Raw genomic sequence first — 24,651 nt, forward strand, 5'->3', positions numbered from 1 at the left:
CAGAATGTGCAGTGTGCCCAGGTTCCTAGCTTTGTGAGCCATCACTAGGCTCCAGGGGGCTTCGTGATGCAGCTGTCTTAGAATCACTTCTGCTCCTTTACCCCTCACTCTGTTCCTGTAGATGATCCTGTAGAATTCATTGGTTCACCAATTGCACTTTGGTGCTCTCCATACTTGGGTCAACCATGGGTGCTCTCTCTGGGTGAGTACATGTGTGTTGTGTCGTGTCTCACCAGGAAAAGTCTTGTCACACAGCAGCGATTAGAAGTTAAATTGCTATCAGCTGGTAAACAACTTTATACCTTTAGTCTTCATGGGTAAGCACAGCATGCCTATGACAAAATGGGAGGTCGGACTGGGAGGGCTGCCAGGAAGCTCTTGATCAGCTTGTCTGGACTATAAACTGTTATCAGCAGAAACAAGGAAGGCACACCTCAGCAGGTTGGAAGGTGAAACTGAAGGGTCTAGAAATACAGGAATAAGATAGGAATGTAGGAATAAAACCTTAAAAAATTAAGAGATGGAAAAATGACAGCCATCAACTTGGCAGCAAATAGGGACTAACCTGTAACTGGGCCCTTCTGTGTTTTACGATTGACAGCTCCGTCAGCAACCAAATGTTTTTTTTTTTTTTTTTTTCCCTGAAGATTGCCCTCTGTAGCCCTGGGGTTAGCTATTTTGATAACCCCCTACCACTTACTACTGAAACCAAAGTTAACTTTTAATGAGTTCTACGTGACAGCCGCTTTACATTGTTTCATATTCCTCCTGCTTTGGGAACACAACTGTGTCAGGAAAAGTTGCAGGTTTGGGCGAACATCAATTATCTGTGTCAGGAAGGGCTGCAGGGATATGCAAATACCGTTTAGCTAAACCTCTAAACTTTGTTAACTGAAAATTTTAACACCTAAAGCAATTTGTCTCTACAAGTTTAACTCAAAACTGTGAAAATTCCTTTGTCCATGCCTAATGCTATAAGAAGGGGCTCATGACCCCACTCCAACTGCCGCAGCCTCAGAATCGGAACCATGACTGTGCTCTTAGTTAGCTGATATGCTTTTGTGCCCCGTGGTGATTTTTCTTTCTTTGTTTTTTTCTGGAATAAAGTCTGCTTCTGGTTTATTAGACTTTGGGTGGTCTGTCTCCCATTATTGTGTGACCCCAGACCCAACAAAACTGACTCTAAAAAGTTGTCCAGTGAGCTCACATGTGGGCTGTAGCATTTACTCACACTCACTAAATAATCTTAAAATGTGCTTGCTAACCTTTATAAGATTATCTATAGTTATTTCATGCTTTCAACTTATATTACAGAACCATAAAAGCAGTCAGGCATGTTGTTTGAATTCTAAAGGTCTTTTAATAAAAAATCCCAGAGCTTGATATTGTTGGGGTGAAAGCTGAAAGATCAAAGACACAGACAAGGCACAGCCACCACCTCTTACCTCACCAACTCCTCAGCCTGAAAGAGCTCTACCAAAGGGCTGCAGCCAAAAAAGCTTCTCAGCCGAAAAAGCTTTTGTGCCTGTCTCTTCACGCCTTATATACCTTTCTCCTTCCCACCCATATCATTTCCTGTCTCAACTTTCCTAGTGCTGAGATTAAAGGCATGTGTGCTTCCCAATGCTGGGTTTAAAGGTGTGTGCCACCACTGCCTGGCTCTGTTTTCTCTCCTAGACTGAGTCAATCTCATGTAGTCCAGGGTGGCTTTAAACTCACAGAGATCTAGATGGATCTCTGCCTCCCGGGTGCTAGGATTAAAGGTGTGTGCCACACTGCCTGGCTTCTGTGTTTAATCTAGTGGCTTGTTTCTGTTCTCTGATCTCCAGGCAAATTTTATTAGGGTACACAACATATCACTACACAGGCATATACATACTTGTGTGTGTGTGTGTTAGCCTTCCATGGTTAAGAAGAGTCTACCCACATAAAAAAAAAGTGGTTGGTTATCCCATAACATCTGTACACTGTTGTACAGTGGCCCATCTCGCAGGCAGGTTTCTATTTTAGCTCACAGGCTTTACAGCTGGGTGAGATGGATGATTACTTTTTTCCTCAGTAATATGTGTAGCACCTTAGTCATAGGGGGTGAAGCTTCTTGTTGAGCACCAGCTCCATTTCTCCATGTTGAGTGACATCAGTGGTGTCTTCATCAGTAGAGCCTTACCCTCAGGCTGTGGACCAATAGCCTTGGCAAAAGCCTATGATGTTTGGTGAAGAGGGGTTATTCTATGGGAACCGGTTGGCCAACATCTCAAAAAGATGTAACCTATCCCTGATATTGAGGAATTTAATTTGGTGGCATGATATCTAGTTGGGGTATTGTCTCCTCCACTATACAGTACCCTATTTAAACTTGTAGGTGGAGTTTACCTGTCCTGACTGCCTGCTCCAAATAATCACTCACAGACTTAATATAATTACAAATGCTCACCTGATAGCTCAGACTTGTTACTAGTTAACTCTTACACTTAACCCATATTTCTTATTTACCCTCTCCCATGAGACTCATGGCTTGTTACCTCAGTTTCTACATGTCCTGCTTCCTCAGCCCCCTTCATCCCAGCATCCTCAGTTTGATTGTTCCCCTTAAGTTTATCCTACCTTGCTACAGGCCAATCAGCTTCTTTATTAACCAGTGAGAGTAACACATATTCAGTGTACAGAAGGATCATTCCACAGCATAAGCTCCTTTTAGAATGTGTATATTTTAGAAAGCTTCTAAAGTAGTAGGTTTCACATGACTTCAAAAGTTAGTGTTCATTGTCCCCATACTCCCTTCTCTCTCTCCTCTCATTTAATCTTCCTATCCTAATTTTTGGGGCTTTGTTTTGTTTTTTTAATTCCATTGTCCCTTTACAACACTATAGTGTTCCCCCTTCTTTGGAAGATTCACTCTTCCTTCGATTCTCTTACTAACTTTTGTGGTCACTCTGATTGAAACAATATATTTAAAGCTTAAAACCTAACACTACCCATAAAGAAGGCAATGTGTATCTTTTTGGATCTGGGTTCCTTCAGTTTAGAAGGATGTTTCTAGCACTATCCATTTGCCTGAAAATTTTCATTTTTCTTAGCAGCAAATAATATTCCATTGTGTAAATATACAATTTTGTTACCTATTCATAAGTAGATAAACACCTAAGCTGTTGCAATTTCTACTTTATGAATAAAATAGAAATGAACATGAATGAGCAAGTATCTTATGGAACTCATACATGACACTGTTAATAAGGCTAGAACTTAAAAATAGATAGTTCACTGGCCCAAGGGGGGAACATACTATTATTCTACTAAAGGAACATAGCAATAAAATAACTTGTAAGACATATTGCTATATCCATAGATCAGAGCATTGCTGAACCCTCATCAGAGAGGCTTCTTCTTGCTGTAGACTGTAGTTAACACAGAAATCCACAACTGGGACAATGTGCAGAGAGTTTTTGGAGCACTCAGCCTTAATTATCAAACACACACACTCTCTTCAAGGCTCGGGGATCTATTCAGAAGGCAGAAAGACTGTGAAACAGAGGTGATGGATGACTCCAAGAAAATAACTTCTTCAGACACAAGGCTGATGTACATATGAACTTACAGAGACTGTTACAGTGTGCACAAGTTTAAGGCAGCACAATCCCAGCACAGAGAAGGGGAAGTAGACACAAAGTCCCACCCATAACCAAGAAAGCTGTTTGCAATTGGTACCTGCTGGAAGAGAGAAACACTTTTTTTCAACAAGGTATGTGAACTGGGTATATTAACTACACCTCAGGGCAGCCCCATGATCAAATCAGAGTAATTGGCTAATAAAATCACAATCCATTCTGTGTCTGTGTGTGTGTGTGTGTGTGTGTGTGTGTGTGTGTGTGTGTGTGTGAGAGAGAGAGAGAGAGAGAGAGAGAGAGAGAGAGAGAGAGAGAGAAGGGGAGAGAAGGGGAGAGAAGGGGAGAGAGAGAGTGTGAGAGAGAGCATGCGCATACTTTGGTTTGTTTTTATTTTGTTTTTTTTTTTTTTAAGAGAAAGAATATAAAAGTAGGTGTGGATGTTGGGGTTAGGATCTAGGAGGAGTTGGGGGAGGGTAAAGAATATAATCAAAATATATTCTAGAAAATTTTTTAAAAAAAAGATATAGACTGATGAAATAGAAACTTTTTTTTATGGAACATAAACAATTTTTTTCTTGATATGCAGCTCAGATTTTATCTATTTCTGTACAACTGACACATAAAACACAAGACATAACAACTATTCTTGAAGCAAAAATTCAACATCAGCTGGTTTTTGTTCATTTTATTTTAAATATATAAATTGTCAGTATACAAAAGTGTGTTTTAATACATTTATTTCCCATAGTGTTTCTCAGAGTGTTTTGGAAACTAGAGAGTGAACATAAGCATTCTGTGGATTATGTTCAAAAAGCGGCAGATTTTATAGAGAATCAGTATACCCTACAACATGTATGTTCAGGACAGAAATAAGCATTATAAAATATATAAAAACAGATTTGAAATACAAATACAGTATGCTTTAGCTGGATTTTAAAGATGCTTTTTTTTCTTCTCTTCCCTTTTACCTCAAAAGTAATAAACACTTTTGAGGCTGCGTGTATTGTTGCACTTTTGATTTTCTGTTGTACAGTTAATGAGCCTGGGAGTCTGGATAACTGGTCATCAATCTGGCCTTCCCATTCTTTTGTTTCTTCTTCTTGATTAGTAAAGGTTTTCCCAGAGTTTGGCCAACAAGGTCACAGACTTCTTGAGCTTTGCGCCATGCATTCTCAACAGCAACAAGACAGGCTTGCCGCCTTAGGGATTGAAAGTAAAGATAATATGGCATTAAAGGAACCGCCACACTCAATAGTTTTATTTAGGATGAATAATAAAAAGATGTGTTCAACTTACCGTAGATTCTCAACAGAACCTGGAGTGTGATAGAAACTCAGGTGGGTTGATGACAAACAGAGCTGTCTAGCTTTTTCAACCAGAAAGTTACAAATATTTTGCATTTTCCCAAATTCAGTAAATGTAATGCAGACCTGTAAGTGAAATGATACTTGAAGTTATTGTCATGCCTCATGTTAGTTTTAAAACTTGGTCTAAATCTGGAGTATAAAAAGTAGAGCCAAGCTGGTATGGTAGTGCACACCTTTAATCTCTCACTGTGGGACAGAGTCAAGTAGATCTGTGAGTTCAAGACCAGCCTGGTCTACAAAGCAAGTTTCAGGTCAGACCAGGGCTACACAGCAAGTCCCTGTCTCAAACAGATAAACAGTAGGAAGGGAGGGGGGGAGGGATGGAGGGAGGGGGAGGGAGGAGGGAGGAGGGGATGGAGGGAGGGGGGGAAGTGGAGGGAGGGAGGGGAGAGGAGTAAAGGAGTAAAGCCAGATTATAAGGTTCTTTTTATAGTAACAAATAACAAATACACCAGATAAGAAAAAAACCCAAAGACTTGTGACTATGAAATTTAAAATGATCTGATGTTAGCTTGTATATTTAAAAACATTTTAAAATTCATTTTACTTTTTCTGAAAATTGGAGGTTCTCCCTTTCAGCTTCATTATTTGGCTAATTCTAACCCTGATACCATTCTGACTTCTTAGTCTAATTTATTCAATTAGATTCTGATTGGTAGTTAGTATGTCACCCTTTACTGATACCACTGAGGTGTGTGTCCCTTTCCAGTGGTCTTTACTACACACAGAAGTGAATCTATTTCCCTATGTATCCACCTTTAAACATAGAGCAGCAGTCTTATTTCAGCAAACTTGAAAGCTGTAGTATTTTCAGCTTTTAATGGAAGACCAACTCTTTTCTATTAGAGGGCCTTTCAAAATCTCAAGCTGTTAAAATGAATATGCACAGGTTGTAGAGGAGCAGGAGGAAATGAAGAGAGCTGACCTCATACAGCATGGACAGCAGTGTTTGATCATAAATGTTAGCCAAGGAAGAGTAGTGTTTCCATCTGGTTTTAGTAAATACTGGTCAGAGCAACACACAAAGGAATAAAGATTCAGCGGGTCACTTTAAATTGCAAGATTGGGAAACTCCAAAGCCTGAAGTTTTCCCTTTTAGTGAGTCCGTATCTCCACTTCATATATTATCAATGTTCTTTCAAAGGCCATTTTTTAAGATTTACTTTTATTTTATGTGTGTGGGAGTTTTGTGTCTACAGGTGTGGTTGTATATTATGTGTGTGCTGTGCCTATGGAAGCCAGAAGAGGTCATTAGATACTTTGGAAATGGAGTCGCAGATGTTTGTTAGATGCTATGTGGGTGCTGGAAATTGAGCTAGGTTTTTCTGGAAGAGCAGCCAGTGTTCTTAATCACTGAGCCATCTCTCCAGCTCCAAAAACCAATCAATCAATATCAAACCTTTGAAAGTGACCAGGCTGACCTCCCCAGATCTGAGCTGGCTGCCAGCCTGGCCCTGATAGTTACACTCTTCTGGAACTTCGCTACAACTGGGCCTCTGTTTTAGAGGCTGTTTAGGTGCATGGTTTAGGTCATCTGCCTATGGATCCTTCTGGACTCCAGTGTCCAGGGCTGGCTGTTCCTGTTTCATCCATGAGCATGAGAGCACCCAACGTGGGGCCACATACATCCACATAAGGCCTGAGAAATGTTAAAAAAAATTTGGAACATTGGAGTCAACTGCAGCTTCCCGGTGACTGTGGTCTCTCAGGTAGGCTCAGCAGCATACAGAGATGTGGCTACTGGCCGCTGCCTGTGCCTGGAGCCAACCAACAGCACCATGCACTAAGCTGAGCTGAGCAGCAGCTGACATACGGTTTAAGATTTGTCTCACATGTCAGAGAACACTCAGATGCTCTGTGAAGATAGATCCAGACTGGGGGGGAGGGACCTTTAAGATGGAATCCAAAAAATGTATTGCATTGGAAGAGGTTATGCTTTGTTTCCACAGGAAATAAAAGGCTGTGGATTCATTCAAGGTTAAAGAGAATCAAGAGTGATGGAGGAGACCTTCTGAAAATCCTGGCTACAGACATAAAGAAATAAACCTAGTAAAAACTACAAGATAGGTGACACATATTTTACCTGTTCAAACATAAAAATAAAAATCATCTTTGCTGGCTTGTGTACAATGCACAGTCCATGTGTTAATGTACATATATATATATGTATATACACACATATATACATATATATGTGTATTATGTATGTTACCTTTGAAAGTTTGTGTGTTTTCAGAGCAAGGGAACAGACACCAATGAAAACAGGTGGCCCCTGTTATTTATAGTTTTATTATGTTAGAGTTTAAAAAACCTTTCATTTTTATTTAGACAAGAGAAGGGGAAATGTTGTGAAATATTCCTTTACACTGTGAAGATGTGTCACTGTGATTGGTTTAATAAAGAGCTGAATGGCCAGTATCTAGGCAGGAGAGGTTAGGTGGGACTTCTGAGGACAGAGAGGTCTTGGGAAGAAGAAAGGCAGAGGAGCCAGACGGATGCAGAGCAAGCAGGACATGCAGGAGGAGAGGTAGAAGCCACGAGCCATGCGGCAGCATGTAGATTAATAGAAATGGGTTAATTTAAGTTATAAGAGCTAGTTAGGAACAAGCCTAAGCTATGGCCAAGCTTTCATAATTAATAAGTCTCTGTGTCATGATTTGGCTGGTGTCCAAAAAAGCCTACTACAGAACTATGCAGCTTCCTGTTGCTCTGATAAGATCTTGTCCTTCACCTCAAACCCTACTAGACTCCTCCCCTGCATAAACTTGGGCCTTCTTTCAGATGCTCCTAGCATGAATCTCACCTGTGAAAAGGGAACCACCTTTGCCCAGTCTCCAGGAAGTTTGAGGAAGTGATGTACCCAATGGAATCAAGACCAGAGACATTATGGTCTTCTGGGTCAAAATCAGACATCAGTTCTCATGAGAAGCAGAAGGTGAGCCTCAGAGAAGCATTAAGGGCTATATTGTGTTCTGTGGTTTTCTTTGTTGCCAACAGGTTCATGGGGAACCCAGGCTTCCGATGGCTTACTCAGACAGGAACTGGCCCCACAATATGTACTTTCCCCTTTGCCTTCCTTGGGCAGGTATCAGTCCAACCCGCAGAAGGGTTCACGTGGGGAGGAGAGATGAATGAGGAAGTATTATAGAAATACATACTAGACGACAGGAAAGACAGCGACACAGGATAGCTTCGGGAGGGCCCTGGTCAATACCCAGTCGCCTCAAGTTTTTTTTTTTTTTTTTTTTTTCCCGAGACAGGGTTTCTCTGTGTAGCTTTGCGCCTTTCCTGGAGCTCACTTGGTAGCCCAGGCTGGCCTTGAACTCACAGAGATCCGCCTGGCTCTGCCTCCCGAGTGCTGGATTAAAGGCGTGCGCCACCACCACCGGCTCACCTCAGTTTTATTCCAAAGGGCTTTTTATACAATGCCAAGGGTGAGACAAAAGACCTCCCCTTTCAAGATCAAAGCACAATGCACAGCCAATTGTAGACCCTTCAAAACACCTGGTAACCACACCTGTAGCCAAATCATCCCATTATGCATCCCTACTGGGTAAAGCAAGCCCAGGTTCTCTGATCCTGAGTAAGGTCTCACTAGAGAGCCTCTGTGGGCCCCACAGGCAGGGCAGATGAGATTCAGAATTCCAGGTCCAAAAAGGTCAAATCCCCTTAAGCCAGGTTTAATTAAGAGCTTCTTGGCCTGAGCAGTAAGGAAGAGGTTTTAAAAATATAGCTGTTTAAAAACAGTCCCAGGCAGGGAGCTGTGAAGTTACAAAAGAGGTCAAGAGCTTTTCCAAACTTAATTGGCTTGTTCTCAGAAGAAACAAAAACAATTTGCTCCCCCCATAGCAAAGCAAGGTCGCCGCAAGAATACAAGAACCAAAAGGGGCTATCTTTAAAATGTCTTCAAAATCACCTGCATAGAGAAGTAAAATCAACTTGAGCAATCTAAATTAAAACCTCAATAAATTAATCTATAAATTTGGTAGTGCTGAGACATGTGTAGTGTTGAGGCAAGGGCAACATTCCCCACCTCACAACATCCCCAGAGATGGAGAAAATGACTATGAAAACATTATTGCTGGAGAGTCCCTTTTCAGTAAACCTGAGGCATGTATAAAAGGGCAATGAGGAAGTAAGGCAGTCATTCAAATCCTGGGAGATGGTAAAGTGGAAACCCAAAGACCTTCAGTGGCCTGTGGGCACATCCATTCCTTGGATGGAGGGTTTATGAGGGGGCCAAGTGTCCCCAGTAGTCTCAAGGTCATATGTTTGGGAGAAACACAGGGGGTTAGGGGAAGTGGGGGGAGTGGGAGGGGGCTTCTGCTGATCCTGTCTGTTCTCCCACGCTGACTCCACTGGTTAAATTTGAGTGTGAGAGGCCTCAGTGTGGTGTGCTGACTTAGCCTGGTCTGCCAGGCCATTTGTAGGGATGCACATGGAGCCAATTAGGTCCCAGTTTTCTTCTCTGGGAAAAAAAAAGCAGGAAGCCTGGGAGAGATAGCCACAGAACAGGAAAGGAGGCCCCTCAGGTTCTAGAGAACTGAACCTGGCAAGATCCCAACATCCTGGTCCTGTCTTGTGCCAGCACTTGATGATGGCAAGGTTCTAGTTTCTGTTGGATGTGCCCCATCACCCCTGGTCTCTGGGTCCCAGCAGCAGTTGGGGAAAGAGGCAGATGAAGGAGGTCAATGTAGAAGAGCTTGAGGAAGCTCTGGCAGTGAGGCTGCTGTTTGATTCTTGAAGAGGCCTTTGTTGAGGAGCTTGAGGCAGAAGGCACTGACTTCAATTGTTTGGGTGGAACTTCTCGGTCCTGCTCTTGCTGCAGCAGCTGATAACAGGAGAACAAAATCCCGCTGCCCATGGCAGTAGGCCTCCAAGTACTGCTGCCCATTTGCTCAAAGAAGCTGCTGACAAAAGCACGAAATACTCCCAGCACACATGCACTCAGGTGCCACAGAGAGGGATGTAGTTGTCCAGGATGGCTCCAACACAGCCACCACACTTGGGTGCAAACTGTCAGAATAATGTGTCCAGCAGCAGGCTTCTCCCTTTTCTTATGAACACTTCCATACGGGGAACAGAAGTGTCAGCGCCTCAGAGAAGTTCCAGGATCTGAGCTCTTATTGGCTGTAGATGCAGAGGAAGTTCTCAGGGTGACGTGTCTTCCCCAGGATGGTCACAATCTGCCTGCGTGATGGGCTTCCCGCTGGCCTTTTGGCAACCGTGGAGACCCCCAGCTTGTTCCAGTCAGACTGAAGACTCTCCAGTAAGCTGTGGAGCTGGCTCCTGGGCTTTAGAGGTCCTTGGAGGTGAGCTGTTCCAAGTCTTCCCCTGGGCCATGAACCCTCCTCCTTCTTCTAAATAATTAGATCTGTCCCATTACTTCACAAATCTCCTTTAATTTTATTACTGGTTGCTCCTCAACTCCCAGGCCCTTGGCAGTTAACCAACCTGTGCCTGACTGACAGACCTGCCTCTTCCAGGAATATGCCATCTTTGGAGACTCCTTTAACTTGGCGCATTGAACGTGCAGTTCCAGCCATTTCCTGTATAACTGTTTTACTCTATGTGGAGTTCTGTTATGTGGATAAAACCACAGTTTGTCTGAAACATTCGTTTCTAGTTTGAGGCTATTATAACTAAAGATGCTTTTTCAAAGTGGTTGGAGATACTCTGCATTTTTGAATGTATTTTTGACTCAGTTTGCCAATTTCTATTTTTAAAAGCTAGCTAGGAGTTGGAATAGGATTGTAATAAATCTATGTATAACTCTCTTTAGGGAGAACAAGAATCAATAATGTTGGGTCTTCCAAATCACAAACAAGATACATTTCTCCACTTACTTAGTTCTTTCTCTCAGAAATGTTTTATGGTTTTTAGCATATTTTATCAGCTGTATCCTTGACATTTAAAATTTATGTTTATTACTTCCAGTAGATTTTTTCCACAAGATTTTCTAGATAGATGGTAGTGTTGCTCCTAAATGAAGTGTTTTATTTCTTCCTTCTCAGTTTGGATATTTTATCCTTGTCTGTCCCCTCCCCAAACTACACTGACTAGAATTTCAAGTATAATGTTTAAAAAAGAAGCCATAAGAGTAGCCATCATCTTTATATGGTACCTGATCTTAAGCACAAAGTATTCAGTATTTCATTATAAAGCATAACGTTACCTGCAGTTTTTTAAATAGATGCTCCTTATCAAATTGATTAATTAATTTTGATACAGTGAGACAGGTCTCACTACGTAGGCCAGGCTGGCCCAAAACTCACAGAGCTCAGCCTGCCTCTGTCTCCCTAGTACTGAGATTAAAGTTATATGCCACTATACTGGGCTTGCAGAGAATTTTTGTGTTATTTTTTATTAAATTTTATTAAGAATTTTGTTGAGAATTGATGATGGCATTTTATTAAATGCCTTTTCTGCATCTACCAGAATGAACCTGTCATTTTTCTCTTTTGGTTTTTTAATATGGCGACTCAAAATGATCAATTTTTTTCAAATGTTTAAACCAACCTTTTATGCTTGGGATAAATCTTACTTGGCTATTATGGACTGTCTTGTTTATGTATCTGAGGCCTAGTATCCCGTTGCTGTAATAAAACCCTGACCAAAGCAACTTGAAGAGGGAAAAGGTTTATTTGTTTTAAAATTCCAGCTTACAATCCAGCACTGAGGGAAGCCAACACAGGAGCATGAGGGGGCCAGAGACATCCAGTCAAGAGCAGAGCGAATGAACGTCTGTATGTTGACCGACCACTCAGCTCACTTTCTCCATTTCAGAGTCCAGAACCCAAATACAGAGACTGGGACCGCTCGCTCATGGTGGGCTGGGTCTTCCACATCATTAACATAATCAAGACAATCCTCCACAGATGTGCACAGGCCAGCCTGATCTGGACAATCCCTCATTGAGAATCTCAAGTGATTCTAGATTACATCAAATTGACAATTAAAATGAACCACTCTTATGTGTATAGATATAACTGAATTGGATTTGCTAAAACTTTGTTTATAATTTAAAACATCTGACTGATACTGATACATAGTTTTCTTTCTGATATTTGCCCCACACTCCACGCACACCAAGTTTTACTATCTTCTGACTCCAAAGAATGAGCTGAAAGTATTATGCCTTTTTTCAGTTTCTGGAAAGGTCTACACAGTTGGAATGATGTCTTTTTTAAACTTACTTATACACTTTTTAGTTTCCTTTCAATTTCTTCTTTAATACATGTGTTACTGAAAAGCTTGGTACTGAAATTCCAAATATTTGCAGGCTCTTGCAGAGAACTTTTATTGGTTTCTAACATAATTCCTCTATGGCTGGAGAATATACTGTGCATGTTTCAACTGTGCTTAAGGCTACTGGCCCAGAACATAATCTGTCTCGGAAAATGCTTCAGATGAAGGCATGGGTGCATGGTTTGGGACTAAGTCATCTATAAATGTCAAGCAGGTCAGGCTGGCTGATAGTATTAGTCAAATACTTCTATTTTACTGGTTTCTTCTTGGTTGGCTAATCTTGGTTGTTCAACCGGACTCCATCTGGAATCAGCTAAAAAGCCAAGCAGCTGGACAGGATGAAAGAAGCTTTTGCTCTTTGTCTGCTTGCCCTCACCCTCGCTGGTGAGTCTGTTCCTTCACCAGCATTTAGAACCTCCTTCTCTAGGATTCTAATGTAAACTGAAGACCAGTGGAGACACCCAGCCTTGTGGACTGAGCAACTACCAGATTGTTGGCCTTTCCATTGGGAGACTAGCTGGACCACAACCTGTAAGCTATTGTCCTACTAAAACCATAGTAGTTCTATCATCTTTAGTATTCTGAAGCTTTGTATAATATTAGAAATGGACTAAGCATGTATTGACATGGTCTCCACTGACAATTAGTGATGATCTAATGGCAACCATGTACTGGAATGTACAGTATAGTGTTTCTATATATATAAGTGCTTTCTTAAGAAATCAGAATATTGAACACCAAAAAGGCAGGTACAGCAGAAGGAAGAGCAGAGTTTAGCCCAATTCTTGCAGTCAAGGACTCTTGCTGAACTGGTAACTTTAGCCGTAGAACAACTCAGTGATCTGAAAACCCCTCCAGTTTTCCATCCCTTGTTCAGTTTTAGAACAATCTCTTCCCCTGAGCTCTTTGTGAGCCTTTATAATAATAAACCTAAGTATAACTAGGAGTGATGGCTGGACTGTAATCCCAGCACTCAGAAAGCTGACATAGGAAGAGCCTAAACTTGAGGCTAGTGTGGGCTACATAAAAATAAAGAGCAACAAAGTCTCTGCCCTCCTAACTAGGATTGCCTGCTCCTATATTCATTACAACCTGAATTCCTAATGGGTAAAACCCTCAGAGGGATCTACTATCCCACTAACATCAAACCTCTATAATTTAGAATCCTGCCTGACTACTCTTCATTCTGTCAAAATAATCTATGTCAAATGAATGCCTAAAGCCACAAAGAATAATTGTAAATTTCCTGGAGATAGTTAAATTTTAGATGAGCCATCGCAAAGCTAATAAAGATGACTGTTTATTGTTGAAATTCCTATCCCAAGGGACAAGGAGTCACCTTTCCAATGTCCATTCTGTCCTGACACTCTGATCTTACACTTCCCCTCTGAGAAGTAGGAGCCCCAGTGATCTAACCTTAATCTTAGTGCTAGGAAGCACCATCACACTGACTGACAGGAGAGCACCCGGTGCTTCTGGAGGTTTTCTATCTCTAGAGAGGAAGAGTCTCTCTGGTAGACAAGACTCTATTCTAACTAGGTCCTCTTTGTTTCCTGTGACAAGGTGGCAGCTGGACTAAGTGTCTCGTGAAAACATGAAAGTCAGAAACAGCTGTTTTACACTACTAGACATACTATGATATAAATCCTGACCGCCCGCCCTCAGAGTGAGAAGCACAGCATGCTGGGACCTCAGTCAGCAAGGATTGAACATTCTGAAAACAGTGTGCTGCTTATGTGGATAAAGACGGCATGATTTAAAATTTAAATGCTTTTAATCACAGTGACCATGGAATTGTGTTGAGAAACAAAAGAATGTTTTAAAAGTGTCTCAAGCTTTACAGCTTTTTCATGTAATTTTTAATCTAAGGAAGATTTCTTTTCTGTAGTGACTTCTGCTCACCAGCCAATAATACTTCCGAAAGTCTGCAGTACTTAGCTGCCTTTTCCCTATTGCTGTTTCTATTTCATTTGACATCATTTCTCTTAAGTAGATCTCATTAAATTTGTTTTAATGCATCACCAGACACATATTCTTAGAACGAGTTTGAGAAAAAGCGTTTTGATCATCACCATAAGACTCATCTCTCTGGTAAGTTTCAGCGGAAGACTACAACTAAATTGCAGCTGCCCCACGGTCCAGGTGCTTTCCATCACTCAGTGCGTACCTCGGCTTCCATGTGATAAGCATTTTCTACTCTTCTAATATCCTTTGTGACGGAGACATTTTCTGCCTGAAACAGAAAGTACCATAGTTAAGTTACTAAACCTTTGCCTATTGAATTCAGTAGTTTCTGCCCGACAATTAAGAAACCTGAGTTTGAAATAGGAAGACACACAGTATACAAAAGATGAGCTGCCTGCCTTGATGTTTCAAACTTCCTTAAAACTGCCATAAAATCAATCCGAAGCCTACAAATACTTGTTCAAAAATTTGATCCATTTTCACTTCAGGTTTTAGTTACTTACTTCACTTGTATAGAAGGTATGGACTGATTTGACAAAGTACCTATCATGTACCTTTGGGTAAGTTACTCAGTATTTTTTGAGCTTTTGCTTCCACATGTATACAATCAGGTCAATAGACATACCATATGGTTGCAAGAATGATTTAAAAACAAGTTGTATGTAAAGTTCTTGGATAGAGAAGACAAAAGACAGAAGTAGATCCCATAATATTACAGTATAGAATTCCACTATGCCTTCCCTGCCACAATGGACTTCTCAAACTATGAGCCAGAGGGGGAAAGACACACACACACACACACACACACACACACACACACACACACACACACAGAGAGAGAGAGAGAGAGAGAGAGAGAGAGAGAGAGAGAGAGAGAGAGAGAGAGCCCACAACCAACACATATACTTACATGACCATGATTGTCCCTGAATCTTCCCACAGATATGGAAGGAAGCTAAATGTTGAGTTCTACAATCTAGGAAGTAAGTCCTGAGTGAATGAGTATTGCTTGACATGGGGAAATCCATGTAAGGGCCCCAATGCCTCAGCCCCATGGGGCGACAAAGCCTTCTTCCAGTCAAAATACTAACAGTGTGTGCAGAAAATGGCCACTTTACTTTCAACACACACACACACACACACACACACACACACACACACACACACACCTCTTACACCCTAGAGACTGTTCCTGCCTCCTTATCCAGCTATATACAACAACCCCACCTCCCCATTCTACTGCCTACAATAAACACGCTGAGCTTCCGGGGTGCTGCAGCTTCTCTAGTGGAGAGCAGTCTGTCTGCGTCCATGTGTATGCCATTTCTTCATTCCTTTCTGCCTCAGGTGAATCCCTGGAGCCGTGCAGAGCATAGCACCTCTTGATGCTTACAGTCCTAGGTCAGAATCAGTGTTCATTCTAACTGTTTCCATTCTCCTCCTTCACCAGTGAGAAGGAAGATTTGCTCAATACCAGTACACATGCACAGTGGTTTCAGAACTAGTATACCTTGGAAAACAGACCTATCCATCAGAGCACGGGGCTTCTGTACCTTTATCTTTACCCTTACAGTTTCCAGTTAAAACACTATTTCCTAGTTACTTAGGACATGCCCTTCCCCACTTCCTTTAATACAGCTGTGTTCTTTGTTTATAACAGAACTGGGTTCATTTATCAGTCTCAATTCTGTCCTGGGACTAATGTCTTACAGGCTGTTTGATACCTTTCCTCCCCTAGCTTGCAAATGTTACTATTTACTCCGAGACTTGTGCTCTTTGGGTTCTGACAGATGCATAAGGCGATGTATCAACCACTCCACATAGTGAAGAACTGGTCTTCCACACTAAAGGCTCTCCTGTGCAGCCGCTTTACGGTCAACCACTTAGTCACCTCCACAGGTTTGTCTTTTCTGAATGTCGTAGGAATGGAATAATCAAACATTTGTCTTCTTGGTCTGGCTTTTTACTGACCAATATGCACCTAAATGACTACATTTTGGCTACACTGTAGGTTAGAGGCCAGGAATATTGCTAAACATCCTACAACACACAGGTTAATTCAACACAAGGGAACTAGCTCAAAATGTCAGCAGTGCTATGCTGACAATCTACCATGCCAGCCCACCTCATGAGGCTCCTTACTATGTTACAATTTTGTTTCTACACTCATACAAAAGGCAGACTCTTGTTTTAATTTGTTTTTTGAGACAGGGTTTCTCTGTGTAGTTTTTGGTGCTTGTCCTGGATCTCACTCTGTAGACCAAGCTGGTCTCGAACTCAGAGATCCGCCTTGCTCTTCCTCCTAGTGCTGGGATTAAAGGTGTGTGCCACCACCGCCCAACAAAAGGCAGACTTTTAAAACAAAATGGTCAACACAGGAATAGCTATTTTAAATACTATGAAAAAGGTAATAGGCTCAATAGCCATAAAAAAGCTATATAAGAATAAACTTAAAAAGTGCAAACCATACAACTATACAGAAAAAAATTTGAATAAACTTACTATGACACAATATTGTAAAATAAGCAATTATCCTGAAATATATATGCTCAATAGCAAATATAAAGGGAAGTTCTACTTGTTCTGTAGACATTTCTACCATCTAGAACTATAGATCCCATCTCCATGTTCTCATTTAACATGCCCTGTTCCCTGCAGGCAGGAAGTCTTTCCAGTACATAGTAATGAGGAGAGAACATGGCCTCAAAGTTTTTACAAAGATGTAATAATTTAAACAGTGTGGATAATATAGGAGTACCATAATGACTCGATGTTTTACTCTAGATCTGGGTCAAAATACCTTAAGAATGCAAAAAACAAACAAAACAAAACAAAACAAAACAAAACCAATGACTTGGAATATTTCAAAACAGTAGGCAGTATGGAATCCTACTCAGCAGCAACTATGTGATTCAAGTGAACCTGGAGAGACCACCACCATTTTGGATCCCCACATTTGCTTACCACAGACATGCGGGTATCAAAATGTAAGTTAATTTGTCTGTAGCATGTCTCTCGCCACAAACAGAAGCTTAGGCTGTCCATTCAGGCTTTCCTTCTGGATTCATGTCTGTGTACAAGTGTTTTGCTCACATACATATCTGTGCACAATGTGTGTGCTTGGTGCCCACAGAGTTTAGAAGAGGTCATCAGATCTCCTGAAACTGGAGTTACAGGGCTGTCAGCTGCCATGTGTGTACTAGGAATCGAACAAAGACCCTTGGCAAAGAGCAACTTAAAAAAAGTGCCTAACGAAAAGCAAAGTGCTCTTAACCACTGAACCACGTCTCCAGCCCACAGGCTTTTCTTTCTAATGTGGTTACAATAACTAACTGTGGCTATCTCTTAAGGTGACTTATCATCATGTAATGTAAGGCTCAGGGATGGATGCAACATTTTGAGTCACACAGGAAGATACCGGGAAAGTGAGGGGACTTAACCACATAAATCCTGATTAGCCACGAAACAACCTGAGGTTTTCATTTTTAAAGGTACGTGGAGATCATTTTGCAAAGTTAAGGCTGACTAATAAGGATTATCAGGCACAGCTACTCACCTAGTTAAAAGAAAATGAAACTTGTTATTTTACCAAAATAAACTCCAAGAATAGAGTATTTATGGACTCTTTAGGATCTCTGAAGATTCCAGGATGTGCCATTTAATAGCCATATTGCCTTACAATCATGGACTGAATAAATAGTACATTAAAGATAGAAAACATACAAAAAAGATTAATGAATTTGGCTAAATAAACTATCAAAACTTTGAAAGTTTAAAACTATGTAAGTTATATAACCAAGATGCAGACTTGTTTTTGCAATATATGACAGTCATAAGTTATTGGTAATCTTAAAATGCAGAAAAGATAAAGGAAAAATGGGCAAAATATTATGAACTAAAAATTTATACGGAAAAGCTTAACTTCCATTGTTAAAATGGAAAATATCACTTCTTTGGACTTAATGAATTTGAAAAGTTACAGAAGAAAATAATGGCTACTGTGCCAAGTGGAGAAGGTAGAAACTAATCTTCCTAAGTTTTTCATAAGCCTTCTTCATACATACAAACACATACACATGTGGAAATATGTAGCATGTGTTTTCTAATCATGAAAAACAATAGCAAATGAAACATGCCAAACTATTCCTACTATTCCCTATGTTAATTTGGGTATGGCCAGAAGCAGATTTGGAAACAAGGTTTGGATTAGTTCATTTTGAAGGTAATTCCAAAGGAAAAAAAAAAAAAGGTGGGTTGTGGGGAGCAAGACAGAAGGGAACCAAAAGAGTTTGGGTTGTGAAGCAAGCAAATTCCCATCGGGGACTCAAATTGACCCTGCGGAGAAACTGCAGCTGGGTCAGAAACTCTCAGTTACTCCACTCAACGTGAAGAAGCTGGGGGTCTCCTGTCCACTCCTGTCACTCAGCTCAGTTCTTTATTACCTTAACTTGAAGACTGTTGGGGGGGGGCAGGGAAATATCATTTCCTGGTATTAATGCAGGACCCCATTTGCAGGAAGTTTCAGAGCCTGGCCAGGCAATTAATTCACATATAATGGCAGACAGGTGTTGGGCCAGCAAACATATAAAAGGAGATTATTAACATCACCTGCTATGTCCCCTCCCTGACACCTCCATCATCCACTGCCAAGAGAATAAAGTAATAACATCCTGTAACAGTTAAAAGCGTGGGTCAAAGGTCTTGGCTGGCATCTAAACTTGTCATTTCTTAGCTGTGGGCAAGCTAACTGCCAGTAGTCACTCTGGTCCTGAGAATTCTCTTCCATAAAGCAGCAATGTTAGTACGTCATAGGGTAGGAATATTAAGTGAGACAGCATTGTATACGATCTGTCAACAGTAGGTAGCTGTCGTAATTATAAAGACTATTGAGACACTTCAGTAGGACACTCATGTTAGAATCTAAAGTAACTTCTCAGGCTTGTATTTTGAGCACTTGTTTCCAAGCTTGTGGTGCTATTTTGAAGCCTGTGGAGCCTGGCTAGCAAAGTAGGCCACTAGAGGTGGGAATAAGGTGGAGTGTGTTACAGGACGATGTGCACGTGCCTGTATGTGTGCATGCGAGTGTGCGCACACACTCACAGAGTTATACTTGGCCCTGCTTCTGGTCCCTTTCTTTCTGCTTCCTGCTCCGGGCCATGGGACTAGCTCTTGACGCCACAGACTCAGCCTTCCCTGCCACCACGGCTCCCCTGCCACCACAGCGAGACCCTCTGAAACTGTGAACCAAAATAAATTCTTCCTCTTTCAAGTTGCTTCTGTCAGGTAGAGTAGCACCGGTGAGAAAAAGTAAAGCTGTACAGTCACACAAGTCTACATCCGGCCTCCAGTTCTCTCCTTTTGTCTTATCTCTTAATTCTCTCCCAGGTTGCCCAGTGTCCTCTGTGTTCCAGCCATACTGAATTACTCAGAGTGCTGTTAACATATATGCCTGCTGCATTCTGATGTGGGACTGGAATGATTTCCTTTTGGCTAGTGCTTAACATTTTAACACAGTGTCACTTCCTTTATGAAGCCTTCTGGAAGTCTTAAGGTAAAATCCATGTTATCTCTTCAATGTACTATCCACATACTTTCATGGCGGCACGAATCATGCTATTCTATTCTGATCATAGGACTCCAGCAGCAGAGGGTTCAGGATTTATTATCTCTCTGTCTCCATCAAATCCTTCCTCTCAGAGCTTGGAACCCTAGGGAAGAGGAGGAAGCAGCAGTAGTGGGGGTAAGAGGGGTTAGAGGACACCAGAACAAAGCTCATATGAACTCAGAGACTGAAGCAGCAATCGCAGGGCCTGCACGGGTCTGTATCAGGTCCCATGCATATATACTAGAGCTTTTAGCTTAGTGTTTTATGGGATCCCCAATGTGTGAACGAGTGGGTCTCGGATTCTTGTGCCTTCTCTTGGGATTCTTTTATTTGTCTGTTTGCTTGTTTTGTCCAACTTTGATATGATGTTTTTGTTTATCTTACTATACTTTATTTTTATATTACTTATAATTATATTTATGTTGGCTGTCATCTCCTAGACACCTGTTCTTTTCTAGTGAGAGACAGAAAGGGAGTGGAGGTAGGAGGAACCAGGAGGAGTAGAGGACAGGAAACTGTAAAGAATCTATGTTTAATAAAAGGGGAAAAAATAACAAAACAATAAAATTAATATAGAAATCATATATTAATACACATTCATACATATTATAATTATATTTATAATGTATAGTTTTAATTAATATATACATTTTAAAAAAGAAACAGATACAGTTGCTTTTTAAAGCTTTTCTTGGAAGAAAAAAACTAAATGTACTTGTGTGATTGGTTCTTTGGAAGCTGTTGATAAGCCAGGTTTGGAGAAAAAAGATTAACAAATGTCTCTAAATTTTGCCCTTCATATCACACACACACACACACACACACACACACACACACACACACACACCCCATTATCTGACCTCTTATTGCCTACCAACATGCCCGAGGCATGTATAGTTATTGAAAATAATACAATTACGAGTAGGCAAATAAATACTGGAGTTCACAGCCTAAATTTATATATTAAAATAGAAAACAATTATTCACTCTAATCTGCAATGCTTGTGTGCCCCAATCATATATTAAAACCTAGTCACTACTGTGAGGGTATAAAATGGTTTTTGAGATTAGATGATGAGGGTGGAGCCTCATGGATGGAAATAGTGTCCTTATTAAGTTAGTGTCCTTACTAAGAAGGGGCCCCAGTGAGTTGCCTTGTCCCTTCTATCACGTAAGGACACAGGGAGAAGGCGCCACCTATGTACCATGAACTGAATCTTCATCAGACCAAACCACAGCTGTTGGTGCCTTAGCCTTCCTAACCTCCAGGGCTACAAACACTAAATTTCTGTTGTCCAGGAACTACTCAGATGGGGATACTTCATTATAGCAGCCCCTGAAGTAAGACCATACTAGGTTAAGTGCCACATAAATCTGAACAGTGTTAGGGAATGCTTAATAAATGTTTCTCAGTTAAGTAAACATTATTTAGAACGTTACAACATTTTCCCATTAAAACAATGCTAAAACTGACTGCTATATCTTCCTACAAATTCATAAATTCATGATCTACAAGTAATAGGGCTAATAACTTATGCATTGTTTCATTCTTTTCTCTTTAACTCAGTTGAAAAGCATTTTTCATGACATGCATTATGTATATGGGCATTACTCAAATGGCAATCATTCTGAGAGATAAGTACATCAAGAATTATAATAGACTGACACACTTCATTTGAAGTAAAAAGTGGAGTATTGTATAACAGGATTAGTGCTGAATGCCAAGAATGTGATTTTGGTCTGGTTCTTTAAAAACAAAGCAGAATTCATCTAGATTAGGAAGGAAGAGAAGTCAGGAAATACGAATGAGAAAGTCAGGTTCCATCCCTTAAGCAAGTGTTGAGATTGGGAGGGGCTCTTTAATCAGAGGAGTGTATATTTACAAGCCAATATTTCAAAGTTTAAAATGTATAATATTATAAGGACTTTGTGAAGAACATAATTTACCCTGAGAAGCACTATGAATGATTTTTATACCATCTGTTGAGCAAGCTGTCTGTATGAGTGCTTTCCTCCATTAGCAAAAGACAGTTTGGGAAATTACAGTCCTCCTGTACCTTGCCTGGAACAATGACTTTGAATGTAATTACTATATTTATTTGTTTTACATATTAGGAGTTAGAAACATGGGTTCAGATCATGTTCTATGTCAACGACATAAAATGCTAACTACATTATTCAAACAGGACTACAGGAGATTCCCCCCCCCCCCCCCCCCCGTCATTTCAATTAATTATTCTGGTTTTGAATGCAATACAAATTTTCTTTAAAATGCAATACTTTATTTTCTTTTAAAAATAAAGATCTGTTTTTCGAAGGTAAGACATTTCTGGTACAGAAGCAAGATTGTGTTTCACTCTGAACAAATCAGTTACCCCAGAAAACCACAGGTCCTGCAGGTAGGGCCCTGTTTTCTACAATGATAACCCTGAGATAGACGATTGTCCGTGGCTCCCAAGTTTCTTTCATCCTAAGTATCTGAAGTGCGGCAAAGTTGAAAGCAACCTCGATTGTGGTTTCAGGAATAGGATTTCAAATATCGTTCTTTAAAGTTCAGAGCATTATCGCTTCTCGGCCTTTTGGCTAAGATCAAGCATAAAGTTCAGAGCATTATTTTATCTCTCTAAATCTGGAAAATGGGGATATTAAAACATGCATAACAGAGTTTCAGTGTGGAGTAAGTAACGCTATTTCCGTTTTTGCCCCATTCCTTAAAGAGGGCTTAAGGTACTATCTATTTAGTGATTTGTTTTATGAACGGGTCTAGGAAGAAAAAGCATTTCACCTATGATACCTACATATACTGACTTTAAAAAAAAGGTTAAAACTAAAAAAGTTGGTAAATTTGGGGTAGGTGGTCACCATAAACCGGAAATGGACGCCAAATGTGCAATTACACGGAAGATCCCCTCCACAGGAACCTTTGATCGGGAGCAAGCAGTTCAAGCTCCTCACCTGCCAATTTCAACATGCAGAATAAAAACAACCCCCAACAGGGGATTATGGTCCAACATTCTACTTAGGCAAGCATTTACATGTAACTTTTCAAGAAAACATTTCAACACTCTAAGCTTAGAAACAAAATCACTGCAGCAAATGAGACCAGATTAAAAAAACAAAAACTATCCAATCTGCATGTGGGGATTTCAAGTTCACTGCGGCCAATAACTGCTTTCATTTAGACTCGAGAAGCAGGCTCGAGCATCCATTGCGCCCGGGAATGAATACTGGGGTAACAAAAGCATCCCCAAAGCTCCAGAGTCACCCGCTCTGCACCCCGTCCCCGTCCCCGGGAGGCTCACCTGCAGACCCTGCTGCTGGAGGCTCTGCGTGATGTAGTCCAGGCGACGGCACACACTCTTCTTGGCCTCGGCCGCCGCCTCCTTGGTGCTGCTCACCCGCACGGCCACTTGCGCCCGGTCGGGGCTGGCGGACACCTCGGCCGAGCCGCTCACGTGGACCTCGCGGGCTCCGGGTGGGCCTTGGCGACGTGGGGGCGGCTGCCGACGGGCTGCGCCTCCAAGGCCGAGATCGAGTTGTTTTCCCGGCCCAGGTTAGCCCAGGGAAACCAGTTCCATGAACACCCGCGACGGAGGGCGGGTTGCAGCGACATAGCTGGGGCGGCTGCGTTGCCATAGCAATGCCCGCGGGCAGGCGGGGACTGACGCCGGGCTCCCGCGCGCCGCTTCCGAGCGCGGCGGGCGCAGGGACGCCGGGATGGGAGCGGCGGGGCCGCCGCGTTCCGGGGTGCAGCTGCGAGTGGAGACGGGCCGACGGCGAGGAGGAGGCCGACTAGGTCGGTACGCGTTGACCGTCGTTCTCATGGCTGCGGGAGCCTGGGCAGGCAACCGCTGGCCTCCGGGTCTTGAGCGCGGGCCTCCCACGTGGCCTTGCCCCCCCCAGCTCCACCCTTCACCCCTCGGGCATCAAGCGGACGTGGCCTCTGTTTCCGGAGTGTGTGGACCCCCCCCCCTCCCCGGCAGCCTGTCTTCCTGGTTTTTATGTGCAGGTCGGCCTCCTAGGGTGGCAGGCTCCACCGTCTTTACCCGCAACTACTTGTTTTGATTCTGGAGATAAACCACGTTTTGCCAAAGAGAGTTTGGACCCTGTGTGTGGTTCTTCCGGTTAGTTTTTCCAGGAAATGTTATTATTATTTTTCTTTCTTTTCAGCTGCTGTATGTCGATGGCCGTTGTATGTAATACCGTCCGCCCTTGGGAAACACAACGTAAGGGATGGCTGCTGGTCATCGCTACAGTTTTTGGAATGATCGTCAAGTCTCAGATTCTAAATGCTTGAGTAATGCTGGTCTTGAGCACTGGCATTCAGCGTGGGTGGTGACAGGCATGTCTTGAACTTGTCTGGTAATATATTACCTTCCTCTCCCGTTTTTTGACAGATAGGTTCTCAGCCTGTAAACCTGGCCTGGCTGGAACTTAACGTGTTTACCAGACTGACCTGAACCATTTCGACCCATTTCTTGACAGAACCTTTATAACAAGAAGCTGAGCTTTACCCTTCAAAGGCCGCCATTATAGTAATCCCCCCTTCCTTTTCTCCTCTTTTTCCTTTTTCTCTTTCACTCTCCTCTCCCCCTCCCTTCTCCTCTACTTTGGAGTGCAGGGATGAAAAACTACCACACCTGCCTATAGTCATTTTCTTAATCACCAAGCTGTGGTCTTTGTGACCACAGCTGATCTGTTAACTACTAGAATTTTATTACCAGAATAGGGAGGAGAAAATTATGGGGGCAAAAATGTAGGAAGTAGTTTTTTATAGGAACTTGAAAAAGTCAACAGTCTTAGAGATTTTTCCTCAACTTTTGAAAAACTGGGTGTTTTTTTAAATAATTCCAGTAATTTC

At 41.8% G+C, this 24,651-nt stretch overlaps 1 protein-coding gene across 1 annotated transcript; it reads right to left on the reverse strand.

Moving 5' to 3' along the window:
* Positions 1–731: 731 nt before the first annotated feature.
* Positions 732–23,403, reverse strand: LOC114700250 (interleukin-1 receptor-associated kinase 1-binding protein 1). Its single transcript, XM_028879830.2, is given in 7 exon segments — positions 732–842; positions 4,520–4,707; positions 4,710–4,804; positions 4,902–5,035; positions 14,388–14,453; positions 23,093–23,262; positions 23,265–23,403. Coding segments are annotated over 7 exon segments (903 nt in total).
* Between the last annotated feature and the right edge of the window lie 1,248 nt (positions 23,404–24,651).

The sequence above is a fragment of the Peromyscus leucopus genome, unplaced genomic scaffold, assembly GCF_004664715.2.
Source record: "Peromyscus leucopus breed LL Stock unplaced genomic scaffold, UCI_PerLeu_2.1 scaffold_460, whole genome shotgun sequence".
In the NCBI taxonomy this organism is placed as follows: Eukaryota; Metazoa; Chordata; class Mammalia; order Rodentia; family Cricetidae; genus Peromyscus; species Peromyscus leucopus.